At 32.6% G+C, this 27,421-nt stretch overlaps 4 protein-coding genes and 1 pseudogene across 6 annotated transcripts; 1 reads left to right on the forward strand and 4 right to left on the reverse strand.

The window, feature by feature from the left end:
• Positions 1-224: 224 nt before the first annotated feature.
• On the reverse strand, positions 225-3,549 carry LOC105130394 (ras-related protein RABC1-like). The gene is made up of 7 exons (XM_011032882.1): positions 3,433-3,549; positions 2,825-3,042; positions 2,150-2,218; positions 1,613-1,678; positions 1,309-1,430; positions 726-854; positions 225-509 (listed from the first exon to the last, which is right to left on the reverse strand). Exons 2-7 carry the CDS (start codon positions 2,958-2,960, stop codon positions 402-404), a joined length of 630 nt encoding a protein of 209 aa, XP_011031184.1. The 5' UTR covers positions 2,961-3,042; positions 3,433-3,549; the 3' UTR covers positions 225-401.
• Positions 3,550-9,677: 6,128 nt separating this feature from the next.
• On the forward strand, positions 9,678-14,171 carry LOC105130396 (Pectin lyase-like superfamily protein). The gene is made up of 5 exons (XM_011032884.1): positions 9,678-10,487; positions 11,261-11,381; positions 12,182-12,356; positions 12,667-12,737; positions 12,861-14,171. Exons 1-5 carry the CDS (start codon positions 10,017-10,019, stop codon positions 13,493-13,495), a joined length of 1,473 nt encoding a protein of 490 aa, XP_011031186.1. The 5' UTR covers positions 9,678-10,016; the 3' UTR covers positions 13,496-14,171.
• A 524-nt stretch (positions 14,172-14,695) lies between these two features.
• Positions 14,696-15,774, reverse strand: LOC105130395 (photosystem I reaction center subunit N, chloroplastic-like). The gene is made up of 3 exons (XM_011032883.1): positions 15,308-15,774; positions 15,080-15,205; positions 14,696-14,988 (listed from the first exon to the last, which is right to left on the reverse strand). Exons 1-3 carry the CDS (start codon positions 15,608-15,610, stop codon positions 14,899-14,901), a joined length of 519 nt encoding a protein of 172 aa, XP_011031185.1. The 5' UTR covers positions 15,611-15,774; the 3' UTR covers positions 14,696-14,898.
• A 1,000-nt stretch (positions 15,775-16,774) lies between these two features.
• Positions 16,775-18,732, reverse strand: LOC105130418 (uncharacterized; annotated as a pseudogene).
• Positions 18,733-23,175: 4,443 nt separating this feature from the next.
• LOC105130398 (trichome differentiation protein GL1-like) lies at positions 23,176-24,869 on the reverse strand. Of its 3 annotated transcripts, none has more exons than XM_011032886.1 (3): positions 24,517-24,869; positions 24,182-24,406; positions 23,176-24,055 (listed from the first exon to the last, which is right to left on the reverse strand). In XM_011032886.1, exons 1-3 carry the CDS (start codon positions 24,674-24,676, stop codon positions 23,529-23,531), a joined length of 912 nt encoding a protein of 303 aa, XP_011031188.1. In that variant the 5' UTR covers positions 24,677-24,869; the 3' UTR covers positions 23,176-23,528. The 3 variants fall into 3 exon arrangements, with proteins under 3 accessions (XP_011031188.1, XP_011031189.1, XP_011031187.1); XM_011032887.1 differs by having other exon boundaries at positions 23,176-23,917; positions 24,517-24,868; XM_011032885.1 differs by having other exon boundaries at positions 23,176-24,406; positions 24,517-24,864.
• Positions 24,870-27,421: the final 2,552 nt, after the last annotated feature.

The following is a 27,421-nucleotide window of genomic DNA, read 5'->3' on the forward strand; positions in this document are numbered from 1 at the left end:
TTTGTGAAAAAATTTCCAGTTTTCCAAAGATTTTATAGAAAACAGAAAATAAAAATAAAAAGACACATTTTCTAATTGAAAATAAAAATAAAATTCTCAAAAAAACGTGTTTTCTAATTCTTCACTTTTTTATAAAATTGAAAAACATCAAAATAATTTATTTTTCAAATTCTTCAACGATCTTTACTTGATTCACAATGTTTTATTGTCATTCCTTGTCATCATTCATCAGAAGAAGTTCAATGCATCAAAAAGAGTGAAAATAACAGCATCACAAGACTACTATATTACATGTAGAAAAAAACATTAGAATAAAAAAATTTCTTCAGAATCAGGTGAGAGATCACCATCACCACTATAGGTTAGAGATCTGGAAAAGATGAAAGATAATTGAGAATAAATCAGCAACAACTGCTAGTGGATGCATCAGGTTGCGGCCGCTTCTCACTAAAGATGTTCCTTTTTACACCTTTGGAACCCTCAGCCAATAGGCTGGGTGTATCTAAAATCTGCATATGATCATCATACCAACATCACACAAGCTATTAGTCCCTGCATTGTAGAAACAATTTAACAAGGGACAACAAAAAGAGCATCATGCCGGCACACGCAATTTTGTTCCCGATATCAAACATGTACAGGAACATACACAGGCACCTACAAGTACGAAGTAAAAATAGATGAAGAAAAAAGTAAATAGGTACTTATCATCTTCTGCTCTGTACCTTTAGAACAAGCTCTTCAAAACATTGTTGTACATTAACACGGGTTTTAGCGCTGCATTCAATAAAGAGGCATCCATATTCCCTAGCAAAGTTTATGCCCTCCTTTTTTGTCACCGCCCGATCACTTTCCTGAAATAGAGGGACATCCAAGCACACATGAAACTTCCATAAAACATGCATCATCTTATATTTCCATGCCCGACAAATAAACAAAGATGCACTACCAGTCTATCACCACAGGATGTCTAGTATCATCTAAGCAAATTCCAAGAAAGGATATAAGAGAAGAGGGGCCCCTCAATCTCAAATACAAAGAAGACTTATGAAACGAAGTAATTAAAGCAAAACACACGATTAGGACAGGTTCTCTAGAAGAATTCAAGGTACACGGATAAGTTATAAGAAGAGGATGCCCATAAACAAGAACAAACAGTTAAAAATATAACCATTAATGTTATGTAACATTGAGCGAGGGAGGGAGGAGAAGTAAACTAAGTATAGAACTATCCCTTTTCAACAACAAAATTAAGGACAAACTTTCACTGTATCTCTCGAGATAAGTTGTAAACCTCCAGCAAATCACCTTGTCAACCTTGTTTCCAACAAGCATCTTGATGCAATCTTGATTTGTTGAATATAGATCAATTTCCTTAGCCCATATCTCAGAGAGATTGGTAAATGTGTCTCGTCGAGTTACATCATAGACTGTTGCAATTAAAATCAAGAATATTGAACAAGTTAAAACTTGGCAACAGCACAGCAGAACTACAACCAACAATCTCACAATTTCATTGTTTTAGGATTGAAGTATTGGGAAATTTCAAAGCCAGATGAAATAGTAAAAATTATCTAGGCAGTTGTAAATATCATAAAAGAAAGTGAAATACCCATAATGATCCCTTGGGCCCCTCTGTAGTATGAACTTGTCAATGTTCTAAATCTCTCCTGACCAGCTGTGAACAGACATTGGGAATCAGCAGGAGATACTTGGCCAACTAAATCTTTCTCTAAGGAAAGACAGGTAAGCCAAAACTGTCAAGACTTGGCAAAACAACAAGATCAGGTAACAAAACAGTCAAATTACTAATAACACTATTGCTTGCAACTGCATAAGCAATCCACAAAATTTCATCCTGCTATTTGCTAGCAACGAGACTGGGAATGGTAATGATGATAGAATGCTAAAAAATTCATGAGAACATTTAATGCCAACATCTGAAATATAAACAATAAACCACAGAATAATATGATAACACTCATAAAGGCTAAATGTTTATAGCATAAGCAATACTTGAAAATAAATTTGAAGTGGATTGCATGAGATGTAACATGAAGTTAAAGAATAAACATAAAGGAGGCAATGATAAAAAATTGAAACCACACTTAGTGACAAGTAAAAGATTTGGGCACATAGTTGAAGTTACCAGTATCCCATATTGCAAGTTTCAGATTTTTCCCTCCAATATTCACAAATTTTACTTTAAAATCAACACCTGAATCAGGAATCAAACAGAGAATAAATTAAGATCTCAAAAAACAGGGACTAGCAAAATCATGGCTTCAAACAACTTTGATGGTCAAGAGACCAGTATCCTATAATCTTGCTCCCCCGGTGCAGCCAGTGTCTATTTTTTAGGATTTGATGAACAAAATGACATAAGAAATTCTTTGAATATTGGATCCATTAAGAAACACATGGATGATTGATTATGAATATTTCAATAAAAGATGAGAAGTATATAAATTTGAACTCAAAAACCTTCCTAACTGACATTTTAATCAGAAAAAATCAACTTAAGTTGCCTATAGAAAGAAAGCAAAATTTTGATTTCTTGCAATAGTTATAGCACAAGCTAACAATTTGAGGTTCTGAATATAATTTTCGATCCACCAAGCAAAGCCTAAAAGAAACACTGATTTGTAAGAGAATGCTAATCAGCACATAACCATAACTTTGCAGTAAAATCAACGCATGAAAACCTATGTACACCAGCTATATTTTCAATTCCATTATATTAAAAGCAGATTACAGCAACCTTAAAATCAACAAGCACATAGGCCTGGACGCATGAGTATCAGATTTTGCCTGTGCCACTTACCAATGGTGGGGGAGAGATCTTCAAAGGTGTCAGAAGTGAAACTCAAAAGGAGACTACTCTTCCCAACACCAGAATCTCCAATCATCAACAACTTGAACAAGTAATCAAACTCCGGAGCATTCGAACTTGAATCCATTCAGATATTCTCTCACTAAAAACAAACAGTAACCTATAAAATCCCAGTTCCTCCGACACCACAATGTGCGCCCTACTTCACCCTATCAAAACACAAAAAAACCAATCACAATTTTAAAGCACACCCCAAAGAGAGTTAAATAAATTAAAACAGGAAATAGACCCACATTCTTATACATTATAGCAAGAAAAACCGAAATTCTAGAAATGAAAATTACGATCAAAGTTTGCATCTTTTTTCACAATATAACACAAAATCAAAAAACAAAAAAAGGGCAGATACATAAATTCATAAAAGACCATGATTGATATTAAAAATAGAAATCCCAGTTCAAAATTAAGAATTTCCAAATCATCCGATCAAACAAAAGTGAAAAGTCACAGAGGCATCACTAACCATAAGCACAAATCAAAATCAAAATATATAAGTAGATGCGTTATATGAAACAATAGGAAATGAGGTATGAATGCACCTGAAAGGTAATGGCTTCTGTAAATATTGGTCAAATTCAAGCGGTGAGTTTGCAGAGAAAAAGATGGAGAGCTCGGAGAATTATTAAGGAGTACGAAAAAGAAGGGGAATCAACTGTTAAAATTTATGGAGGACAAAACTGGAATTTTGATATTGTGATTTTTATAAAAGAAAATGAAGGGAATTAAAAATGGTTTTTTTCCAGGCCAAACACGACCTTGAATTTTAAAAGGATTTTGTTTAGTTTTTCGTTCGCGCAACGATTGCAAATGTTGATTATATTTTAATCTCTATAATAATGCTAATAAATTCTCTAATTAATAGATGTACATATTGTGATCACGTGTAATTGTCTCCTTAATTATTATATAAATATTCATATAAATTGTAGTGAATGAACTTCTGAGTTATTAAAAATAATTTATATGATAAAAAGAATTAAAAAAATAAAAAAATTTATATAAAAATAAAATAAAATCATCAAGCTAATCAAAGCTAACATAAAAAATGTGTTACTTGAACTGCGATAAGGTTATCATCGTCACAAAAAAAGATAATAAAAAAATTTAATTTTTAATGAATTAAATATTAAATAATAAAATTAAAAAAAAATTAATATCAATTTAAATTAAAATTTAATATTGATGATACGGATCATGAGACTCAATCGTAGCATTGAAAAAATTAATGTAACTTAATATTTAAAAAAATTAAATATTAAAAGCTAAAATTAAAAAAATAAAAGTTAAATCTGACACCAGCTAAATTAAATTAAATGATAAATGATGAAATTGAGTTTTTTTAATAATAATAAAAAATATAAATATCAAATTTAATATAAATATTAATTAAAATAAAACATTAAAGATTTAAATTGAAAAAAATCAAAATAAATAAAAAACAATAAAAAAAACGAAGGTAAATTATGAGTGCATGTAAAATCAATTTCTAATCACTTTTAGCTTTCATTTTAATAAAATAAAAGTTTTATCATCTCAAAATAAAATGAAGGTACTCCTTTTTGTCTTCCTTCCCAGTGCTGAATCTCGTTTATCTTGCTAAAATCCCAGCAGAGAAAAGTTGCTACCTCTGTTCCCTCTCTTTTCTAGTATTCCATGGATCGACCCTCTTTTCCAATATTTTCTCTCCTTTTCCCTTGTGTTTTTTAGTCGTATATAATATGGTTTGTTTTAAGACCAAAATAATTAATTGAGATATGATCCATTACTAATTACTCGTGCACAGCAAAAATTTTCAGAAAAGAGCCTCAGCAAGAGAGAAATGTTTTCCAACTTCTAGGATTGAGATGGAAAAATGAAAAAACCTTTTTCTTCTGTTTTTCAATCTGTAAAAATACATCTTCTAAACGTAAAGTTCATTTTCCATTTTTGTTTTTGTTTTGGAAAAATAGAATAATACTCCAAACAGCCCTATACATCTTCTCGAACTGGGTGTAAAATAAGCACTCTAGTTATCCTTCTTCTTTTTTTTCTAATTGAGTCCTAATCCTATGATTGTATTGATTCATGTAATTTCAAGATTTCATTTTTATTTTCTTTTGGATGAATTTTTTTTTTGTTGGTCTGTGCAGGCCTTGCTGAATCAGCAAACTCTTAATTATCGATACTTCAATCCTGTGATTGCTGGTGATGTTAGTACAGGTGTTTATATATCCTTTTGAGATTATGCTGATTTGTTTTTATTCCTGTTGTTTTTGGGACTTGGGTTTGGTTGTTGACATCTAGATTTCCTTTAGGAATTTTGGAACCTTCTTACTTCTATTTGATATCATATGATTTTTTTTTCATAGACTTTTTAACAATTAAATGTATATATTTCTTATTGCAGGATTTATGCAGCGGATGACTTGTTCATATTTATTAACCAAAACTCTAAAACATGTGTTTATTTTACTATAGCAAAAGATTTAGTTTATTATAAATTGCTACAATAAATTTATCTCTGTATTCCTCAGAGAAAAAGTTAGAAGATTGAGATATAGAGGTTTTTTAGTCTTTTTATGATGACAATTGGTTATTAAAAGATTGAACATGATTATTATTATTTTTACAAATTATTTTATATAATAAAAATATTCTTTTACTCTTAAAGCCAACAAAATTTAAACTTGGTGACCAAGAGTTTATTTTTTTGCACAAACTTTAAAATAAGTCAATATTAATTTGCCTTTAAATAAGATAAAATAGTTTATATTCGTTTAAGGATGATTTGATATTTTCACATCAATTTATTTATTATTTATAAGGTTACAAGCGGCTTTTTAATGATTTAACATTTATTTTTAATATTAAATTTTAAAAAGTTGTTAGAATGTGTTTTCAAAGTGTCAGCTCATTGGTAACGTCCGCGTGTTTTTGATAGGCATGTGATGCCACTATCTATCTGAAAATAGCCTTTCATCATGTCACTAACGCTCTTCTTCCTAGTATGGATTGTGTTGGTAGTGGCCTGGTGATTTATTGCTAGTAATCATTTCTTCATTTTTCTCTCTACTTTTGTTTTCTTTTCAGTTAAAAATGCATGCTTGTTCTTTTTTGTTTTCAATTTTAGTCCTTGTATTTTTTATTCCTTATTTTAATCCTTGACCCTTAGTTTCTTGATTTCTCTTTTGATCATGGTTAACAATTTTTTTTACCATTTATTTATATAAATAATTATTAATTTTTTTAATGAGATACTTGCATAGGTTTTTCAATTTATATTTTAAATTTTTTTATGTTAAAAAATGTATTGAAGCAACTTACATAGCTGATATTCTTTAATAAAAAATTATGACCCACAATTAAAGTTTTTAAACCCGGTCCAAGACCTCAGTCATGAGTTTTGCTAGAATAACCGAGTTTTAATCGGGTTATTGAATCAACTCTATTTTTATAATAAATCAAAATGATATTATTTTGATTATAAAAATAATCAACAAATTACAGCCGAGTTTTTGGTAAGATATTACCAAATCACCTTGTTAGATAATTCAAGTTTTTGATTTTTTTTTAATTTTTTAAACCTAGCTGAGGTAAACCTACCAGGCTATACTAAATTTTATAACTTTGTCCAAGATGAAACATGGGTTTATTAACTACTTTATGCTACAGGAGAGGTGATTGTGCATAAATCCCTTTTTTTTTTTTTAAGAAAACTACTTTCTTTTAATTTTTTTACTCACGGCATCAGTTTGCATCTTTTCTCTTGAAGATTAGAATAGATTAGATGGCGAAGATGATACTAACGGTGACGATATATATATAATTTGTGTGTGTGTGTGTGTTGGAATTATATAAATTTGAGAAGCAATTTTTTTTTTCCGTCCACCAAATATTTAGTCGCTGGACGGTATTTTATTCATGGCCTTTAAAAGAGAGGGTGGGGTCATGCTGCGTCGCTTGTGTGCCATAGTAGGCAGGCACCATTTGTTTGCTGGCTACCGAGGACAAATACGTTGCTGTTCTAATTTATTTATTCTTGTTTGTTTGAAGATTTGCAGGTCAAGAAATGGTGGTGCGAATCGGAATACCTGGTGGCGGAGCACCTGAGAGAAATCACAAATGGCTTATAGACTTGACACGTGCGTTCTTGTGATTTCTTTCGCGTATAACATCGGTGAAAGAGCAGCTGGCTGGTCGGCGCATGGTTGAGAAAAAAAACAAAAATACTGATCAGATTGTCGATGAAATAATATTTCTTTTTTGTTGATGTTTATTCTATCACTAATTTTATTTGTACTTTCCAATACCGATATAAAATGAATGATAAAAAATCATCGACGGTGAGGATATTTCATCGACAATCTTTTAATATCAACAAAATATTTATTAAATGCAGATGAAATATCTCATCGTCATTCTCTAATTTTCTAGTAGCATATGAATGTTGACAAAGCCATTTGTTTCATTCAAGGGACATTAATTCTTCATGGCTATATTTCTTGAAAATTGTGTGAAAGAAAGTTTACTAATAGAGCTGAATTATAAGGATTTAATTTAATTGGACATGTTTTAAATTTGTTTTTTAAAAATTATTAATTTGAGTGTTATGAATTTTAAAATTATTAAAAATTTATTTGATTATTAATTTTAAAATATTAAAAAATAATTTAAGATATACATAAATTAATCTGAATATTTATAATTTAAAAAAATATAGGATTTCATTACCAATCCTGTGCAAAACATTTAAACATCATTGAAAAGCAAAAACTTTAAGTTCACCAAATTTTCTTCACATATAATAATAATAAAAGTGAAATAGTAATAAAGCAAGCAATCAAGAAGAAGACTCCCTTTCTTCCCTTGGCAGGCATGTTGAGTATCCTTCTATATTTTTTGTGAGGTAGCATATTTACATGTTGGATTCTCTGCCCAAGAAACTTGCCTAAAGAACAAGCATAAAGCTACATCTTTCTCCCTCCACCACAAGTAATTTTGACTTTTGTCCCCCAACACAAAAGGTAAGCTACCCTTTTGGCCTAAAAGGAACCATCTTCTTTATCACATCATCACAACCCACCTTGTGATCTTCATCAATCAGATGGTCCCACATCCGAGATCATCACCCTCCACGTGTCGCCCATGCATGCAACCTCCCATAGCACCTCACGCACGTGACAACAGGAAATAAAAGAGAAAGATCTATCTCAAAAATGATAAAAAATCCCGTGAGCAGAGGCTTCTTGTCGAAAATCACACCACCTTCCAAACAAGAGAGGAGCCAAAAGGCCGTCCTCGAATTACTCCACACAAATAACCTATCATCCGACTTGTCGATGGCATATCACGTGGCGACATCTTATTGGATGGTTATCATGCTATTTATAATACCGTTTTAAAAAAAATTATTATTTTTTATTTTCTTCTTTAAATTAATATTTTTTGATGTTTTTAAATTATTTTAATATTTTAATATTAAAAATAATTTTTTAAAAATAAAAAAATATTATTTTAATATATTTTTAAATAATTCAAACATACCCGTGATAGATACTCGAGACTTTGTTTACTTCTCAATTTTGTAGTATAGCTGATTCAAACATAACCTTGTGGTTACTTGTGCGTGGAGGAAAGTTCATGGGATAAGGCCTTTAAATTTCTTTGGAAAAATTTAAAGCTATCCAATTTAATACATACCTACTATGCCATATATACTATTTATATAATCTAAATATAATAAACCGGATTCAGTTGATTAAAATCTAAACTTGATATTCAGAAAATAATATGTGAGTATTCTTAAGAAATAAAAAACTTTGATAGTGAAAAAAAAGATAATAAAATAAAATTTCAACACTAATTTATATAGTCATGCTACAACTCAAATAAAAAAATATAAAAAACATGGAGGTGGTAATAAATTATTTAATATTATTATTGAATTTAATTTAACAAGTTAATATTTAAATCTTTTAACTAGACTTTTACTTATTTTAGATTTGAAATGAAAGTATATAAGAGTTTTTTCAATGTATTTTAGTTTAATAAGAGGATTCCAAGATAAAGTAAATTTTTTAATATTAAAATAATTATATATTTGTTTGATCTAGATTTTGCTACTTAATCCATTAAATTTATGATCCATATTGTGAATTTCACTAAACTTAAGAATTTTATTTGAACTATTTTTTACTTAATTATATAATAATAAAAATAGATATTTATAAAACTAAACATAAATTAGAGATTGTAATAATTTTTTAGAAAAAAATCAAAATAATTTATAAAAACAAAGTTAAAACTAAATAAATTTTGAAGAATAAAATAAAAAAAATGATAAAAAATAGAAATTAAAAAGAGTTGAAAATAAAAAAAAGAAAAGAAAAAAAGAAGCCACCTGTGTTTAAACCCTTAACTCTTTTATAGATATATTCAATAATAAAAGCTAATTACTACCGGTTTCTAAAAAGAGCTCAGTTGGTTTTTTTAATGCAGAGGCTGATTATAGACATGGTTATGATTATTTTTTTAAAATATTTTTATATATAAAATATATTAATAATATTTTTTTATTGTTTAAAATTTATTTTTAAAATTATTATATTAGAATGATTTAAAAATATAAAAAATATTAATTTAAAATAAAAAAATATTTTTAAAATACAGTGATAGGTACACCCTACTATATTTTAAAATATTTACCAAACATTTTCTTTAAATATTAATTAAAAGACTATAGTTTATAATTTTTTTTAAACTTGCTAGTTGCCAAATACACATAGAAGACGCCACCGTGGCATCATGCACAACTCTTCTCCCCTGCTTGGATATAGCATAGATTTCTTCTTTCCTCTTCTCCTCAGTTTTCAGTTTCACATTCCTGTCCGCGTCTTCTTTCTTTCTTACAGCTGCCGCTTCTCTTGCACACGGTGTACGAACTCTTTCACTTAAAAGTATTCTATTTTCCAAGAATAAAATTTCTTCCATATTTTTAGTTTCATTTATATATATTTATTTCCAAGAAACCAACAAGAATTGCCATTATTTTTATATATATTTTTGCTAGCGTCTTGGCACCCCCACAAAGCCTTTGATTCTCGTGTTCATGTTTCTTTGGTGTTTGAATTATTAATTTGCATGCATGTTAAAGAAAATGGATTTTGACGAGGAGCAAAGTTTTGTTCTTGGTGGTAATGCAATGATGGTCAAGTTATCAAGATTTTCTTGGTCACCACTTCTTATCTTGATCACCCTTTTAGCTATTTTATCCTTTCAAATCACATCCAAGACCGTCTACCCGATAAAGATTGCATTTACTTCTTCGACGTCGAAAGACGATATCGGGGCCGAGTCAAGAACCTGTGTGGGGTTCTTCGGAGAGTTGCCGGAGAGAAAAGCTGTGATATCGATAAAAGATTTTGGTGGGGTTGGTGATGGGAAAACTTCTAATACCGAAGCGTTTCGGAAGGCGATGAGGTACGTGCAACGTTTCGGGGAGAGAGGTGGGGCCCAGTTGAATGTGCCCGAAGGAAGATGGGTTACAGGGAGTTTTAATTTGACAAGTAATTTCACTTTGTTTCTTGAAGAAGGTGCTGTTGTTTTGGGTTCTCAGGTATTTTGATTTTGATAAAGGATGTATTGTCTTTTTTCGTTTGTTTGTTTTTCTGGGTGTTCTTTTATGTGAAAATGCATTTTCTGACCAGCTTTTCCTTTTCCAATGGATTTCTAACGTGTCTTAAGCATCCAAACTCCTGAATTAATAAAAAAAATTTATTTATGATTTCTAACATGAAGCTTGTGTTAATGGATCTACAGTAATTCGATGGTGGCCCTGGGAAGATGTGAAGAGAAAGAATGCTTTTGTAGTTGATCTTTTTTGGGTTGCAAATGGGAATAAACTTTGGCATGTTTGAATATTTGTGTAGTAGTTAGGTCACGGTTATAATGCTTGCAGCTAACAGTATTTTAGCCCTTTTCTTACAAAAGAGAAAACATGGTTAGGTTGATGCTGATGATGCTAAGGACCCCATTTGAGCATCCATCAAACTGCATGACACTTTGTCTAGATTCTCTGATGTGTACTTTTGGTTTCTCTTGCAAGTGCCTTGTTACTTTTCTTTACTGCAATTCTGCAAAGAAATAGTCAATGCATGCGTGATACAAAAGCGAGTAGTATGTAATCGAGTCAGCAAGCATTAAATAGTTATTAGCCTTTTCTTTTTATCTGTTTCATTTGATCATTATCATGATAATGTCTTTTGCCAATATAATTGTTTTTGTAATTTCTGTTGCTTCAATTATGTTGTGTTTTTGATTGATAGGTCCCAAATATAATTGTTTTTGTAATTTCTGTTGCTTCAATTATGTTATGTTTTTGAATGATAGGACCCAAAGGAATGGCCTATCATAGAGCCATTGCCTTCTTATGGAAGAGGGAGGGAGAGATTAGGGGGGAGACATATTAGCCTTATTCATGGAGATGGCCTCACAAATGTCGTCATCACAGGTATTCAGCTCGTTTCTTCTACCAGAGTTCGCTTGTATTGAAACATAGAAAAACAATGCTCGTTTCAATTGCATGATTTTTCCGAACTGCTCAATTCATTTCAAGTTGTCTGGAAACTTCATATTTTTTTTTTTTTATCAGCGAAGAGTTTAGTTGTTTTCTATATGCTCAACATATTCATATGGTGGTGTAATGTCTGTTTGTTGAAAAATTTTAATGTGCCTGAAGCAAGATAATATTGAACTACTACATTTTCACCTATCAACAGAAAGTTTAACTCATCCAACAAGAACAAAGTATTTTGAGTTATGATTCTCTTGCTGATGATTGTGTCGGGAGGGAAAAATTCCTATTTGAGCAGCTAATGCAGTTCGATAATATTGGGGGTGGGGTGTTAACTCTCTATCATTGGTTTGCTAGTTTTGTATCTCCCTCAGGAAACTCTCGGCGCTAAACAACTAACTTATAGCTATCTGTCTGTCTGCTTATAGAAGCTAGCTTCTGCATATACATGAGAAACCATGCAAGAGAAAACATTCAGAGTGATTAATAATTCTCTAACAGTAACTAGTTTCTGATTCTGCAGTCTACATTGCATGCCATCTCCTAAACTTACAAATTCCCTTGGCACAGTGAGAATTAGTAGCCATCCGATCTTCTGTTTCTTATGGAAAATATTAAGTGACAAGGTGGAAGATCCATAATCCAAAAGCCAGTTTCAGATCATGCTCTGCCGAAGATTCCTTTCTTTCTTATCAAACCACTTGATAAAAAATTGACCAGTTTGATTGGTTTTGCAGGAAACAATGGGACAATTGATGGCCAAGGGAAGATGTGGTGGGAATTGTGGTGGAACAGAACATTGGAGCACACCAGAGGCCACCTTGTAGAACTAATGAATTCTCAAGACATTCTCATCTCGAACCTTACCTTTCGCAATTCTCCATTTTGGACCATTCATCCAATTTACTGCAGGTTGCTCACTCCCTCTGCTTTTATCTATTGCTTGGTTTCTGCTTCCCTTATGCTGTAAAAGTAAATGCTTTAATATGGTAGAGAGTTCTTTGCCTATAAAATATGTAATGGTATTAGACTGCATAAATAATATTGCTGATGTAATTTTGCAAATGGGCCTTGTTTTCCGTACTTGCTGTGGAGGCTTAGGATAGAAGTATAATAACAAGCATAAGTCCAATGTTCGCTGTTTTTTATCTTGTCATAATTATATTTTCCAACTGGAAATTGTAGTTGGGAACTAATATTATTAGCTCTGTATTTGTTTCAGCAATCTTGTTGTTAAAGACATGACAATCTTGGCTCCTCTCAATGCCCCAAATACCGATGGTATAGACCCTGGTATGGTTCTTATCTTTCCTTTTATTTTTTACCTCCCTAGTTTTCATTGCACTGAAGCTGAGACCTGTTACAAAAATGGTAGAATTATATGGTTTTTCTTATGTTTTTCATTTATTTGTGCAGATTCAAGCACAAATGTGTGTATTGAGGACTGTTACATTGAGAGTGGGGATGATCTTGTGGCAGTGAAGAGTGGCTGGGACCAGTACGGTATAAAAATGGCTCGTCCAAGCTCAAACATTATAATTAGGAGAGTATCGGGTACCACCCCTACTTGCTCTGGGGTTGGAATAGGTAGTGAGATGTCTGGAGGGATTTTTAAAGTAACTATTGAAGATTTGCATGTCTGGGATTCTGCTGCCGGTGTGAGAATAAAAACTGACAAAGGCAGAGGAGGATATATAGCAAATATCACTATAAGTGATATAACAATGGAGAGAGTAAAGATACCAATAAGGTTCAGTAGTGGCTCTAATGACCACCCTGATGAAAGATGGGATCCTAAAGCAGTTCCAGTTGTGAAGGGCGTTTCTATCACTAATTTGGTTAGTTTTAATTCAACAAAGGCCCCAGTATTGGAGGGAATTGAGGATGCACCATTTGGTGGTATATGCATGAAGAATATTAGCTTGCTTGGAGTGGTATCATCTCCATCATGGCGCTGTGAATTTGTCTCAGGTTTTGCAAATGACGTGTTTCCAACACCGTGTCCTCAGCTGCAGATTGATAACTCTTCATCTTGGTGTTCATACTCTTAATCTTCTGCGGTCAAACTTTATTGAATTTTTGGAGCTGGTGGTTTGCTCTGATTGTTTTCAAGACGGGTTTGCATTGAGAAAATTTCAAATAGAAGACAATATTACGGAAGGGGTTGGATTGATCACTTTAGGGATTGAGCATTTTGTAAGCTATGTCTGGAGTGATGAAGCTCAGAAGATGCTGCGTGGACTGCTTGCTAGGTACTGAACTTTGATTTTCACATATTTGTGATTGCCTTGTGCAATTTTTCCTTGCCTAAGTGATTTTCCAACTTCGGATCTCGTTGGTTGCGGATGGCAGCATATGAATATACCAAAATGTATATCTGAGGATTCAACTGAGCCCCAACCACAGAGAGAACGAAGGACCAGTCACTTGTACCAAAAGAGTACATGAAAATTTAATAGAAGTGACATTTTCCAGTATTCTAGTATCGATTACTTGTACAAAACAAAAAATACTAGGAAAGTTTTGTAGGAATTTAGTAGATGTTGTACTCTAGCTTAAGCTCCATTCACTTGTACACCATGTTTTGTGCTCCAAACTGCTGTGGAAGAATAGGTCATTTTTGTTCAGATATTATTTCTGACAAGATTTGGAGTCACCACTCCACCTCTCAGCTCCTTCATGGTTTCTGTTCTTGTATTGAAAGAGATAGACGAATTTCCTCATTGACTTGCGTATATCCCTTCACCCTCCCTGGCAAACCAAGTTCTCCTTCAACAGGCTATAGCACTGAAAGTTCCTATAATACAGAAATTCTGATTTCTGCATTTATTTTATAATTAGGGTGATATAACTAGAGTTTAGCGGCAGACTAAAAGGAGGTATTGGTTAGCAAAAATAATGAAACCACCACTTGATTTGTCTTGTTTACTCAATGAAAAGCTTTGACGTTGATGAACTTGCAGGCTTTATTCCTACTATAATTCTCACTGTTTAGGACAAATTTGTTCATCTTAAACTAATTAAGACTAGTACTAGCAAGAATATAGTGTCTGAATTGATGTGCTGGCTTGAGCCATCCACAAAGTTTGCGCTACCTTCGATGCGTTGAACATGACTGGCTGAATATGGGAACAAACTTTTCCTTTAACCCTTATGTGAGACTTACTACTGGGTTAAACATTTCATAATCAAAGGTTTCAAGGTTTAACAATCTCCCACACCCACCTGTTAAGGTCCAGAATAGAGCCATGTGATGGGTAGTCCAGTGACAATTAATCATGAAAATTTGGGTACAAACTCCATTTGTTTCTCCACACACTCTCCAGGGTTGAAGCAATATTGAGCAAGAATCGAAAACATAGGAGAGAATCACAGAAAAATGGAGTGTAAAGTTTGTTACAAGGAAAACTAGATACATCTTGGCAAACGGAGATTTACAGAGAGCTCTCCCTCTTCACCATTTCCAAAAAACATTGGAACCACACTTGTATTTGTCCTTTCCTTCACACTCCAAAGCCAAATCATCAGAGATAAATGGCACTTTCTGCAATAACCAAAGGGAGCCTGTTAAATGACATAATCATACGGCCTAATCAACTTGAGATAACTTACAAAACTGAACGTATGAGTTTCACCTTTTGCTTGGCAAGATCTTGGCAGCCTGTGAAGTTCTCGGGGAACTTGCATGTGCCAAATTGAACTGTGTATGCTCTTGCAAAATTTGCTCCACTAGTGGCCAATCTCTTCTTGTCATTCAATTCCTACAACAATATTCCTTCACAATCAACATCACGACAGAAATAATTGATCTGATGCTTAAGAGAATCAATAAGGTTGTGAGAACCGCAGATTGGCAAACAAACCTTGTTGGCTTTGCTCTTTTCAAGGTAATCTTCAATTACTCCAGCATTAGCAGAAGAAGCAGCAGCAGCTGAGGTGAAAAGGGTAGCTGCAAGATAAACCAGTGCGTCTCTTCTTCCTTCACTGGCTTTCATTTCTTTAGAATCAGCTCTAGCCTGTTGGGCTCTGATTACCGGTAATTTGGGACCAGACACAACTGGGGATGCAACTGCAGGCATGGAAACAATCTTTGCATTAAGCTCAGATGATCCAGTGCCTGAGATGGCATAGTTGCATGCCAAAACACTGGAGTTCATAGCTGCCATTGCTTGCAAAATGTGTTATTAAGAATTGAGAATCTAATTTCTTCCTTTTCTTTAAAAAAAACTTTGATGAGACTAATGGTGATGAGAGATTTATTGCTTATTTTTGATAAAGGAGTAATGTGGAAGGAGGGGATGATGAATGTGATCAAGTTGTGGTTGGAGTGTGGATAAGGTGAGATCGCCTAACTCCTATTGGCAAATTTCTCTTCTCATGCTAGTTTTGTGCTTGTGGTCAGCTTGGATTTTGGGCCCACTTTGAAATCAAAATGTGTGTTCGTTATTGTTTCTCTGTTCAACAAGTTAAGGCTTAAGACACAGGAGTTGCCAGCAATCCACCATGAGGAAATTAACCAATTTGGAATATGGGAATTACTGCAATATCTGGATGCTTTAGAGTTTACAGAGTTGTATCTATTAGATACCATCTAATCAGTAACTGCAATCTGTTTCATCTATGTCTCTTAATTACCACGACATATTACTGATATGTAATGGCAGTGTGAAAAAAGAGAGGTCTGGCGACCCTGTTGTCTGAAATGGAAACATAAATTCTACCCATGAGTCCATTGAAAATGGTCATTATAGCACAATCCAATGGAAAATTATATGGAATCACACACCATGGATCTAAACATGGTGGTCTGCTATACTCCAGCAGGTGTTTAAAATTGACTTTTCAGGATTATACCGATTTCTGGCTAGTAACAGATGCATGACTAATAACTTCCAAACTCACAGTATTATTTTCTACCCTACGCAATCTTCGTCAATAGTTCTATAGTAAAAAAAACAAGCCAAAATTGGTCAATAGTTCTATAGAATCTGTACAAATTTCCTGCAATGCAACCCTAAACAAATTGATAAATATAAATTCAATGGTGGGCTTTTCACCAATATTTGACAAAAATAAACCTAAGAGGACTCCCTATAATCATAGCTCAAGTGATGAGATAATGAAAGACTGAGAATCCTTCCAGCATTTGAAGGAAACCATGGCAGCTACCTCCTTGAACATGCCGAGGAATGAGCAAAAACGTTAAGTTTTCTGCCACCAGGCACATGTATATTTCCATTAGGCCGCAAAGACATGCCACATGTATATTTCCATTAGGCCGCAAAGACATGCCATGTTTACCATCAAAACAAAACTACGGTGGTGGCTAAAGAGAATACTGATTATGGTTGATTGAATATATATCAGGATTCAAAAAACCTCCCCTACGGTGAACTTTAGAGACTTCAGTTAGTATGAACGCATTGTCAATCACAATGGGTCAGAAACGTCCATGAAGGAATCTTTTATCTACCTGCTGAGGCTACCTCAACCTTGACAACCTTGACACTATCTGTGCTAGATTGCTGTCCTTTTGACTTGAGATCTTGGCAAAGAGGCGATCCTTATCATCCACAGTAAAAGAATCAGGAATTTGTAGAGCCCTGTTCCAGGACGTAGATTCAATATATTTCTCCTTGACATTTTGAGAAGAATCACTATCATCAGCGCACCTATCTTGAATGCAACTCAGTTGTCAGCTTTATCACTAACCAATCGACTTTGGAGTGAGCCAAGATGTGAAACATCAAATAATTTATCTTTCAGCTTTACATGAAGCTTCTTGACTTGCCAGGGGCAGAGCTTTCATAGTTGAGAGCCATATTTCTGGCCAAGAAGGAGCAGGCAACAAAATTATGAGAAATAAGAAGTCAGTTCCATTCCATATGACTTGAACAAGCGTGCAAAAATCCGATGCATATTCTCTGGCATCTGTAAGGGAGAGAACTAACTAATCTTAGGCACCCAAGAGGCTTTGAAATATTGTATGAATGCAGTCTGATCAACGAAATCGTGAATTAACTCTTCCAAGGCAGATGAAGTATCAACTCCGCCCCAAATGCTGTAAACTATAATTTCTCCCAGAAGTTTGAATATCTCACTCCGAACTTCAACTTCTCAGCCATGATCTAGGAACTCGCCAGATGGAAAATAATACAGGACAGCCAAATATATCTCACGCCGAACTTCAACTTCTCAGCCATGATCTAGGAACTCGCCAGATGGAAAATAATACAGGACAGCCAAATATATCTCACGCCGAACTTCAACTTCTCAGCCATGATCTAGGAAATCGCCAGATGGAAAATAATACAGGACAGCCAAATATATCGCACGCCGAACTTCAACTTCTCAGCCATGATCTAGGAAATCGCCAGATGGAAAATAATACAGGACAGCCAAATACATCCTTGAAATCCAGACAATGCAAGGAATAATAAGACTACTCAACAGTCTACTTTTTCAGTATAGACGAAGACAAACTGTATAGCAAAAATATCCTGCCTTATGGGATCAGTTTCTACAATAGAAACATCAATCAAGAATCCGCAGATCTTCCATCCAGGCTCCATACACTTGATGCTCGACCAGGTAGAGCCTTCATCACCTAGCGACATCCGGCTTTGCCGAGGGACGTGTGATGATCCATGCGGCTGGAAGTGCATGTTGTCTCGTATCAAAAAACAAGAAGGGTGCACAACGGATACCATCATTCAAATACATAATGGCGTGGCGTCAACAACCACCTAATAATGTTTTTAAAAGTTCCATAAAAAAGAGTGTGCATAGGATACCTTGAGTCCCTTGACGTCAAATGTTGAATTCACAGGCATCTGATTTTGAAGAATCTTGGTAAAATAATATGAATTTCTTATTGGGTTTAACCTACATCTCAATGCTAGCTTGATCATCTAGATCCAACTCATGGGTAGAACGTTTGATGATCATCCCAAGTTTCTGGACATGCTTTGAAGCAAGGCTGTTGACTTTTGCGTTTGACCCGCAGAATCGCTGAATCCCCTCAATGTGTTTCTCCAAAACAGTCTCTTCAGGAATTCCAAGATAAATCATAGACTTTGTTTACGGTTGAATTTCATTACAAATATATGGAAATGTTTTTAGGCTCCAGGACCCACTGCATCTCTGTCACGGAATCCATGACATCCAAAACATGATTTGTTTGCATGACACCTTTCATTATATATAATTAGTGCCAGTGATACATGCGCTTCAATACAAAGTGGCATGTACAGCCACGCATGGATTGAGGCCTTGCAGCCAGGAGCATAATCAAGATAATTTTCTAAGTCGGGTTAAAATTAGGATAATTTTTTGGGAGTGTATTTTTGGGTATTTTAGCACTTAAAAATAGAGAGAGAATAAAATAACACAATATAAAAAAATATTTTAAAAACTAGCATAATTTAAAAAGTCGTAGATATCAACTCGCGAGTCACAAGCATCATCTGTGACTCTTTTCAATTCTAAAAATAAGCGGACATAATTTACAATAAAGAGAGAGGCGAGAGAAGCGAGAGAAAAACAAGGAAAAAAAGAAAAAAAAACCCTAGAGACATATCAAAACTCCGATGATGACACCACCAATACTGTTGGAAAGATATAAATAAGACGAATCCAACGATACCAAGAAAGATCATAAATGATGACCAGAGTAGGCCATATGAGCCATCCAAATATAACCGGGTTCATATGTCTTTAGACGAGTCGTGTGACACACTCCGATAACTGTTTGTGACCTTTTTTAATGTTGTTGCATTCCTCATATTGAGATTTTTTCAATAGTATCAGAGATGTCATTATTAGAGCTTTGGTATGCCTCCAGGTCTTTATTTTTCCTCTCTTTTCTCTCCTCGTAATTTTTGAAGAGAGAGGGGAGAGAGAAAAAAATAAAAAAAGATCCTAGAAGCATACTGAAGCTCCTACGATGACACCATTAATACCATTGTAAAGATTTTGACGAGAAAATCAAGTGACATCAAGGAAGGATACCAATAGAGACCAGAGTGTGTCACACAAGTCATCCGAATGAAAATGAGCTTTGACACATTTTAATAGTTCATGTGGCATACTCTGGTCATTGTTCATGATCTTTTTTAGTGTCATTGGATTCATTACGTTGATATCTTTCCAACAATATCGGTAGTGTTATTATTAGAGTTTCGGTGTGTCTCCAGGGTCTTTTTCTTTCTTTTTTTCCTTGTATTTTTCTCCTTCTCCTCTCTTGTATCTTTTTATTGTAAATAGTGTTAGTCTATTTTTTGAATTTGAGAGAGTTGTATATGTTATCTGTAATTCTCTAAACCATGCTACTTTTTCTAATTTTTTTATACCATGTTATTTTATTCATTTTTTTAAGTGCTAAAGTACAAAAACACTGATTTTTTAGTGGTCAAAAATTTTTTTTGGTCTTAGATGCCACACCTATAAAAATTTAAATTCCTCGTGGGATCTTGAGCCCCACTTACTCCATAAAATTTTAGATATTGTGATGATATAAACATCAATACCTTACAAATGTAAAAGAAAATCAACATGAGAACTTATCTACAAACTTCATACTAGTTTATAGTGTCGTGTTAATTATATTATGATTGGAATAAAAAAACTTTGAACGTGAAAAAAATGTTCATGTCATAAAAAAGTTGTTATTATGTTTAAATTCATCCTAACAGGTCAACTTTCAAATCTTTTGATTGGAATTCTTATCTAGCTCAAGTTTAAAATTAAACCATATAAAATTGCATCGACTTGACCCAATTGATTTGGTAAGTCTAAAAGCAAAATGGATGACTAGTTGAAACATAATTTGACTTTTAAAATTTTTAAAGATGACCATTTATAATTCTTAATATTGAAACAATAATACATTGAACCAAGCCAGGCTTCACGATTTATATAGTCAAATTCATGATCTCAGTGAAGAACTCCATTAGGTTTAAAAACTTTGCTTTTCTTAAACTATTTTTCCTTAATTATACAATAACAAAAATATACTTTTATAAAACTAAACACAAACCACATGTCATGAAGTTTGAAGTTACGATAACCTCATATAAAGTAAATTAAAATAATTTATGAAAACAAATTTAAAATCAAGTAAATCTTAAAGGATAAAATTTAAAAAAATAAAAAAATGAAAAAAGAGGAGGAAATAAAAATAGAAAAAAAAATTCCATCTCCTTATATTATTTATGTGAACAGTAAAGAAGGTGAATTGATAATGTAAGTTTTTAGATGTATTAAATAATATCAACATGAATCTATTTAAAATGTTAATGGCATCATTATCATAATCATAGATAGATGATGGCAAGACATGAATGGTAAGTAAGTGGCAATCTAAAGCAACGTAGTTTCGTCTCGATACTTTCTTTCATTTTACTATTTTTAATATATGCCCATTTAATGTTTTGTTTTGTTCTTTTTTTTTTCAATGGATCATTTTTTTTCTTTTCTTTTCTAATCATTTTTTCATAACTTTTTTTTATAGCTAGTGCAAAACTAATAATATCTTATGAGTTTTAATTAATTTGAAGGTGATGATGTTTAAAAATCTATCATACTTAGGAATGAGATTTTTTAGTGTTTGAATAATGAGTAGTCATATATTCATGTCAAATTTTTATTTTTTAGAGTTTAAAAAGTGGATGATTGATAGTAAAAGATCTAATAACTGTAAAATAGTATTTTTTGTTAGGGGTTTAAAGACATTTAGATGACAAAGTTAATAATTTTTAAGAAAGACATTGAAAAACAATTAGAGAATACGCATTAAATTCTAAAAACAAGAGTGTTTATTCTTGTTTTAGTATGATAAATGCTCTGAGATTTAAAAGTATTAGTTTTTATATAATAAGATTTGTGACCCTTTATCTGGGTAGTTCAAAGAGTATTTATAGTCCATAAATCTTATTGTTTTGATAGAGTAGAGGGGTTCAAGAGTCATTTCATCTTGATATCATTAATGATAGATAAATATCAGTTACACAAAATTAATGAGAGACAAATATCTCTTACATAATATTAATGAAATAAAAATATGATAGAATCTTAAGAAATTTTTATACACTTATGGGTGTGGGAAAATAAATATATTTGACATTATCTTTTTATGTTAAAAGTCATGGCCTAAATCGAGTCCTATAATGATCTCCAGGCCTTTAGTCATTCAAGCTTGGTACACTATCAAGCCTACAGTTAATGCATATGGCAATGAGTCAAACTTATGCTCGATTGGGCTTGGAATGCAGTCATGCCCAATGTCAATGGGCCAAGAAGGTCGCAAGACATATGCCCAAATTGGCTTGGTGCATTATCAAAACTAAGGGTGATGGATCTAACAGTTCATTATACTTATGTCCAATTAGGTTCAACGAGTAGCCAAGTCCAAGGGCATTGGATTTGGCAACTCACCAAATTCATACCTATTTAGGCTTAGTACAGTGTTAAGCCCACAAGTGATGTGCATGGCAACTTAAAAGATTCATGTCTGTGTGGGCTTAACAGTAGCTGAACCTAAGGATGTATGGTCTAATAGCTCGCTAGATACATGTCCGTAAGGCTCAACACGTAGCTGAATCTAATGATGTTAGGTTTGGTGACTTTTTAGATCCACATCTGTTTGGGCTCGACATGTAACTGAATTCAAGGATGTTGGATTTAACAGTTCGCTAAAGTTATGTTCGCATAAGCTCAATATGTAGCTGAATCCAAAAATACTAGGTGTGATAGTTTACTAGACCTATATTTGTTTAAGATTAATACATAATTAAATCTAAAAATATTGGATTTAATAGCTCACTAGAATCATATCCATTTGGGCTTAACATCTTGCAAGAATCATGTTCACTTAAACTTAACATGCAGCTGAATCTAAAAATGCTGGATCTAATAATTCATCAAACCAATGCCCACTTGGGCTAGTAGCCACACCCAAGGATTTTGGGCTTAAAAGCAAGCTAGACCCATGTTATTTGGATCTGAAATTCTGCCAAACCTAGAGACATTAAGTATGGATGTAAGCTATACCCGTCTATAATTAAGTAATCACCCTATCTTTGGATTTTCTAGAGATGGACTTAGACTCAATTTTTTTTTTAACTACGTTGATACATGAGAAAGATTTCTCTGTTTGTTTTTTCAATCACGCATTCATGCAATATGTTTTGACAATTATATGGAGCTTGCACGACATGCACAAGAAGTATGAATGCAAAGCGTGCTTGTGCCATAATATTAAGCTGCATGAGTAATGACTTCACTTTTCGCTGGGAAAAGAAAGAGATGAACTATTCATATGCTAAAAAACGAGTAAATTTCCACGTAAGAATTCAGTACTATCTAATTTCAAAAACCCTGTAGAAATACACAAGAACATCTATGAGAAGAGCTCCCATTGATCGCAACTTAACAAAGGAGACATTGTCAAGTAATTAACTTAGCCATTCATTTATGGGGAAAAAAAACAACGACAAAACAAATATTTAGTTTTTGTATATATATATTTGAAGGATACCTCATATGTTAATCAGCCTGCAGAGTTCTCTTCCAGCATTAATTATATACGAGAATCTCTATCACTGCACAAGGCCTCAAAGGCAATATAATAGTAGAAATTATAGCACGAACAAGAGAATTAAAACACAACTAATTTATCTTCACTCCTAATTTATGGTGGGGTTCGAACTCGGGAGACTATAAGGAGCAGTTTCTCAAGAAAGAACAAATTAGACATCCATAAAGCAAGATTCAGGTTTCCATAAATAAATTACTCTCTCTTCTACTACTACTACTACAATATTATCTATGGATGACAGTAAGAAAACAAAGCCCTTACATAGGAAATATCTTTTGCAGATTCTACCTAATTGAGAATTACAGCTGACACATTGAAAGTCTTGAATGAAGGATGAAAACAAAACGTAGCTGCGACCTCCTGTTGCTTATTCTGAACTCATCAAGCACTCTGACCAATATTGTTTAACTTGGAAAATGAGAAGATGATACCCCTGATTATGCTCATCATGATAATCAAAACTTAAGTTTAAATTATATCTTCCATAACTAAGAGATCCCCACACCAAGAAAGTCTATAAAGGCAACATCCTGGTTCTTAACTTGACCTCCATGATCTCCTTGCTCTTGCTGAGAAGCCATTGGCAATTTCCACAATGCAGCTGAGTCATGATGATCACTATCGAGTCTCACTAGCTGGCTTTCGATAATCTTTTCTTTATTGCTTCCATAACCATCACCATAACTTGTGAATGCAAAATGATTATTAGGGACAACTTTCTTAGCGTTAGGGATCTGTTTTCCAACAACATTTAGGTACTTATTACCACCATCAATGGTAGAACTAGGATGGTAAGTACAGTGAAGAGATTCATTCAAAGCAAGTGGCCCTCCTTTAGGATATATTGAAGAAGAGCTTGAATGAATATAATCCTTTCTTTTTGAATCAAAGACATCAAAACTTAATGAGTCATTTGTGATGGTTGAAGCACTAATGTTAGTCCAAGAAGGAGATGAATTTGTTGAGGACATGGGTATCTTATTACCCGCTCTTTCAATAAGATTATTCTGAAACCCTAATTTAGAACCCAAGTCAGGTGACCCTTGTGGCCTAAAGAACCCGAAATTTCTACCAGGATTAGTACTGCTATTTCTATGGTGATGATCACTAGGATATTGGATTTGGAAATTACTTCTCTTACCATGGACAGTTAAGCAGCGTTCACGCTTCCTTCTTGCCATAACAACATGGTAATGATTCTTCACGGCGTTGTCGGTTCTACCGGGGAAGAGCCTAGCTATTGAAGCCCATCTATTTCCTTGAATGTGATGAGCTCTTAGAAGCCTTTCTTCCTCTTCTTCTGTAAAAGGCCTTTTGTTGATATTTGGATCAAGTTGGTTGTACCATCTCAATCTACAGCTATTCCCTACAAATCAAGCAAAAGAAAAACAAGCGCATACGAAAATCCCATTTCTTAGAACTTGAGCAATGATGGGAGAAAGAAAAGGAGAGGCGATTTCTTTAGCTCCATCTTACCTGATCTTCCTTGAAGATGTTCAGCAATGAAATTCCAATTATGAGGACCATATTGATCAACAAGTTGCCGAAGTTTCTCATCTTCAGCCGGCCTCCAGTGCCCTCTATGACAACTAGTCCTCCCACTATCACTGCTTGAGCTACCCCTAAAAACTTCCATCACATAACTCACATAAATATTCCAACACAACTGCAAAATTATGGCAGAAATCACCCCACACGAGGAAGATCTTCAATAAATATAAGAAGATGAATAAGCGGAGAGAGATAGAACAGGAGGGAATTGGTTTTAGGGCTACAGATGAGAGGTCACTTTTCTTATATACGCAAGATAAGATATGCATACATACATAAATATACATGTATAAACACAGGTTTTTTGACCTTAACATCAAGGTTTATTCATATTACCACTGGCCTATCATAGTATTTACCCTTGTAATTGACTTCCTTAATTGCTCTCACTCCCCCACAGACACTATACACTCAAATATATGTATTTTTTAACATGAAAATGAAATTATTCTATTTGGTGGGCAGAAGCATTGATCATATATTTAGCAAAGATAGAAATATTTTGTTGCATGCAGTTTATTAGTGGCTATTTAAGAGTAAAATATTAATTGTTTGTCAGAGGGAAGTTGGTGAAGAACTTGCTGTCAAATTAGTTTGAGATGAGACTTTCTCTTTTATTTATATGGTAAGTTACTAAGGTCATCTTTGTTTTGTAACCATATTGGCTAGGAGATCATATATATATATATATGAATGGAGATCATATTGGCTAGGTTTAACAACTTGCTTATATATATTTATGCTTACATTACAGCAGTAGCAAATTACACATGCAGTCACATTCATAACATGAAACCCTCATCAGAGACATCAAAGCTTAATGTAAATTATAGGGAAGTAGCAATTAGCTTGCAAATGACCCAAAACACACAAGCCAGCTTTCATCCAAGACAACAACATTGTTAGTTAATTGGATGCCAAAAGATGATTAAACTCAAACATATATATATATATATATATATATATATATATATATATATTGTTTTTCCATTTTAATTAGTGTTTTGTTATTATTTTTCTTAATTTTTTGAAATTCTTGAATTAATTCATTCCATGTTTGTTAACTTGTTGTAACAAACTATACTTTTACATTGAGTAAAGTGTAAGAATAAAAGTTTTGTTAAAATATTTCATTAATAATGTGTAGATTCCGGAGGGTAAACTTAACTAATTTGTGATGTCAAATATTTTTTTCACATCTAAAGAATTTTTTTTTACATGTCATTAGGTTAACTTTTACTAATACCAAGTCCATCTTTCTGATTTGATAAGAAAATAATATTTATATAGTGATTGTTAAATCTAAAAAGGTTGTACCTTTTATAGTTTAAAATAACTATTAGATAATTAGAAAATACTAATAAAATATTCTTTTGATAAATAATAAAAATTTTGTTAGCATTTTTCAAATGCTAACAAAATACCTTCATCATAAAATTATTTGTTGAGGTTTTTATTCCGTCAATATTGTAAAATATTGATAGAATTGCTGATAACATATTCTATTAACATTGCAAATAATATTCCGTTGGCATTTTGGTTGATATTTTTATTTTTCTTGTTCTACTTGTTATGTCCCTAAACCAACAATTACTCACAATAAACCACCAACCACAATACAAAACATTAAAAATTTAAAAACCAACAAATATTTAAGATCTATAAGGAACGTTTTATCTAAATAATGCTAAATAGATTACATAAACATATAAGTTTTTATAATTGAAAGATTAAGGCAGAAAATTCATATAAATAACGCGTAGCAATGAGATTACACAAATATTTTTTTTAAAAAAATTGAAATGAAAAATACATTAAAATAAATCAATAAAAAAAATAATATCATGAGATTAAAAAAAATACATAAAGAGATCACTATTCCATTTTGTTGTTCATTTACTTGAAATGGACTACATTGATGAAAGGATGCTTGATCTAGTATCTTTAGTTGTTGTGTTATCCAGACACCTACTAGAAAACAATGAACACACAATTTAAAAATTAAAACATGCTATGAAAAATAATTCAATTATTTATTAAAAATAAATCATCTTTAACCTACTAATCACAAAACATCATCACTTAACCACTTGAACTATGATCATTAATAGAATTAATATGCTATCATAACAACAATTATCACCACACAATTGTTGAACACAACACCATCATCACTGCCAATATAATTATCTCTTTATTAATAATCATTATTTATCATGATCTCATCATAACTTTTCTACACCTTCACCAATATATAATAACCATCACCTTATTGTCATCACTATCACCATCAGTTTTCACATCATAAACACTATTAATATTACCATTACTATAACAACTAGCATTATTATCATTGATACTATTAACCACAATAACTACCATTACAAATATTATCATAATAACTACGAGCATCATCACCACAATTTATATCATAAACATTATAAATATTCATATCATATTATCATTTATAAATAATAACATCAACTAATATCCTAATTGTTATAAATTACACATTAATTTTTTTAATTTTCAATTAAACTCATAATTGACAAAATTAGTTAGGACTGACTAGTTATCCATAATTTATTCAATTCAAACTTATTTAATCTAAATTATACCTTTTAATCATTATCAATTCTATAAAATATTATTTTTCCCTAAATTTCCAGCATAATCATAAAATTAATAAAAAAATAATTAATACCCATTAAATTAGTCATTATTTCTTCAATTCTAACACACCTTAAATTCTTTTTTTTTTCAAATTTCAAACAAACCCTAAAATACAAATCATACAGTAATACAAAAATTTTATTATTATAAAAAAAGT

Source organism: Populus euphratica, unplaced genomic scaffold (genome assembly GCF_000495115.2).
Source record: "Populus euphratica unplaced genomic scaffold, PopEup_1.0 scaffold45.1, whole genome shotgun sequence".
In the NCBI taxonomy this organism is placed as follows: Eukaryota; Viridiplantae; Streptophyta; class Magnoliopsida; order Malpighiales; family Salicaceae; genus Populus; species Populus euphratica.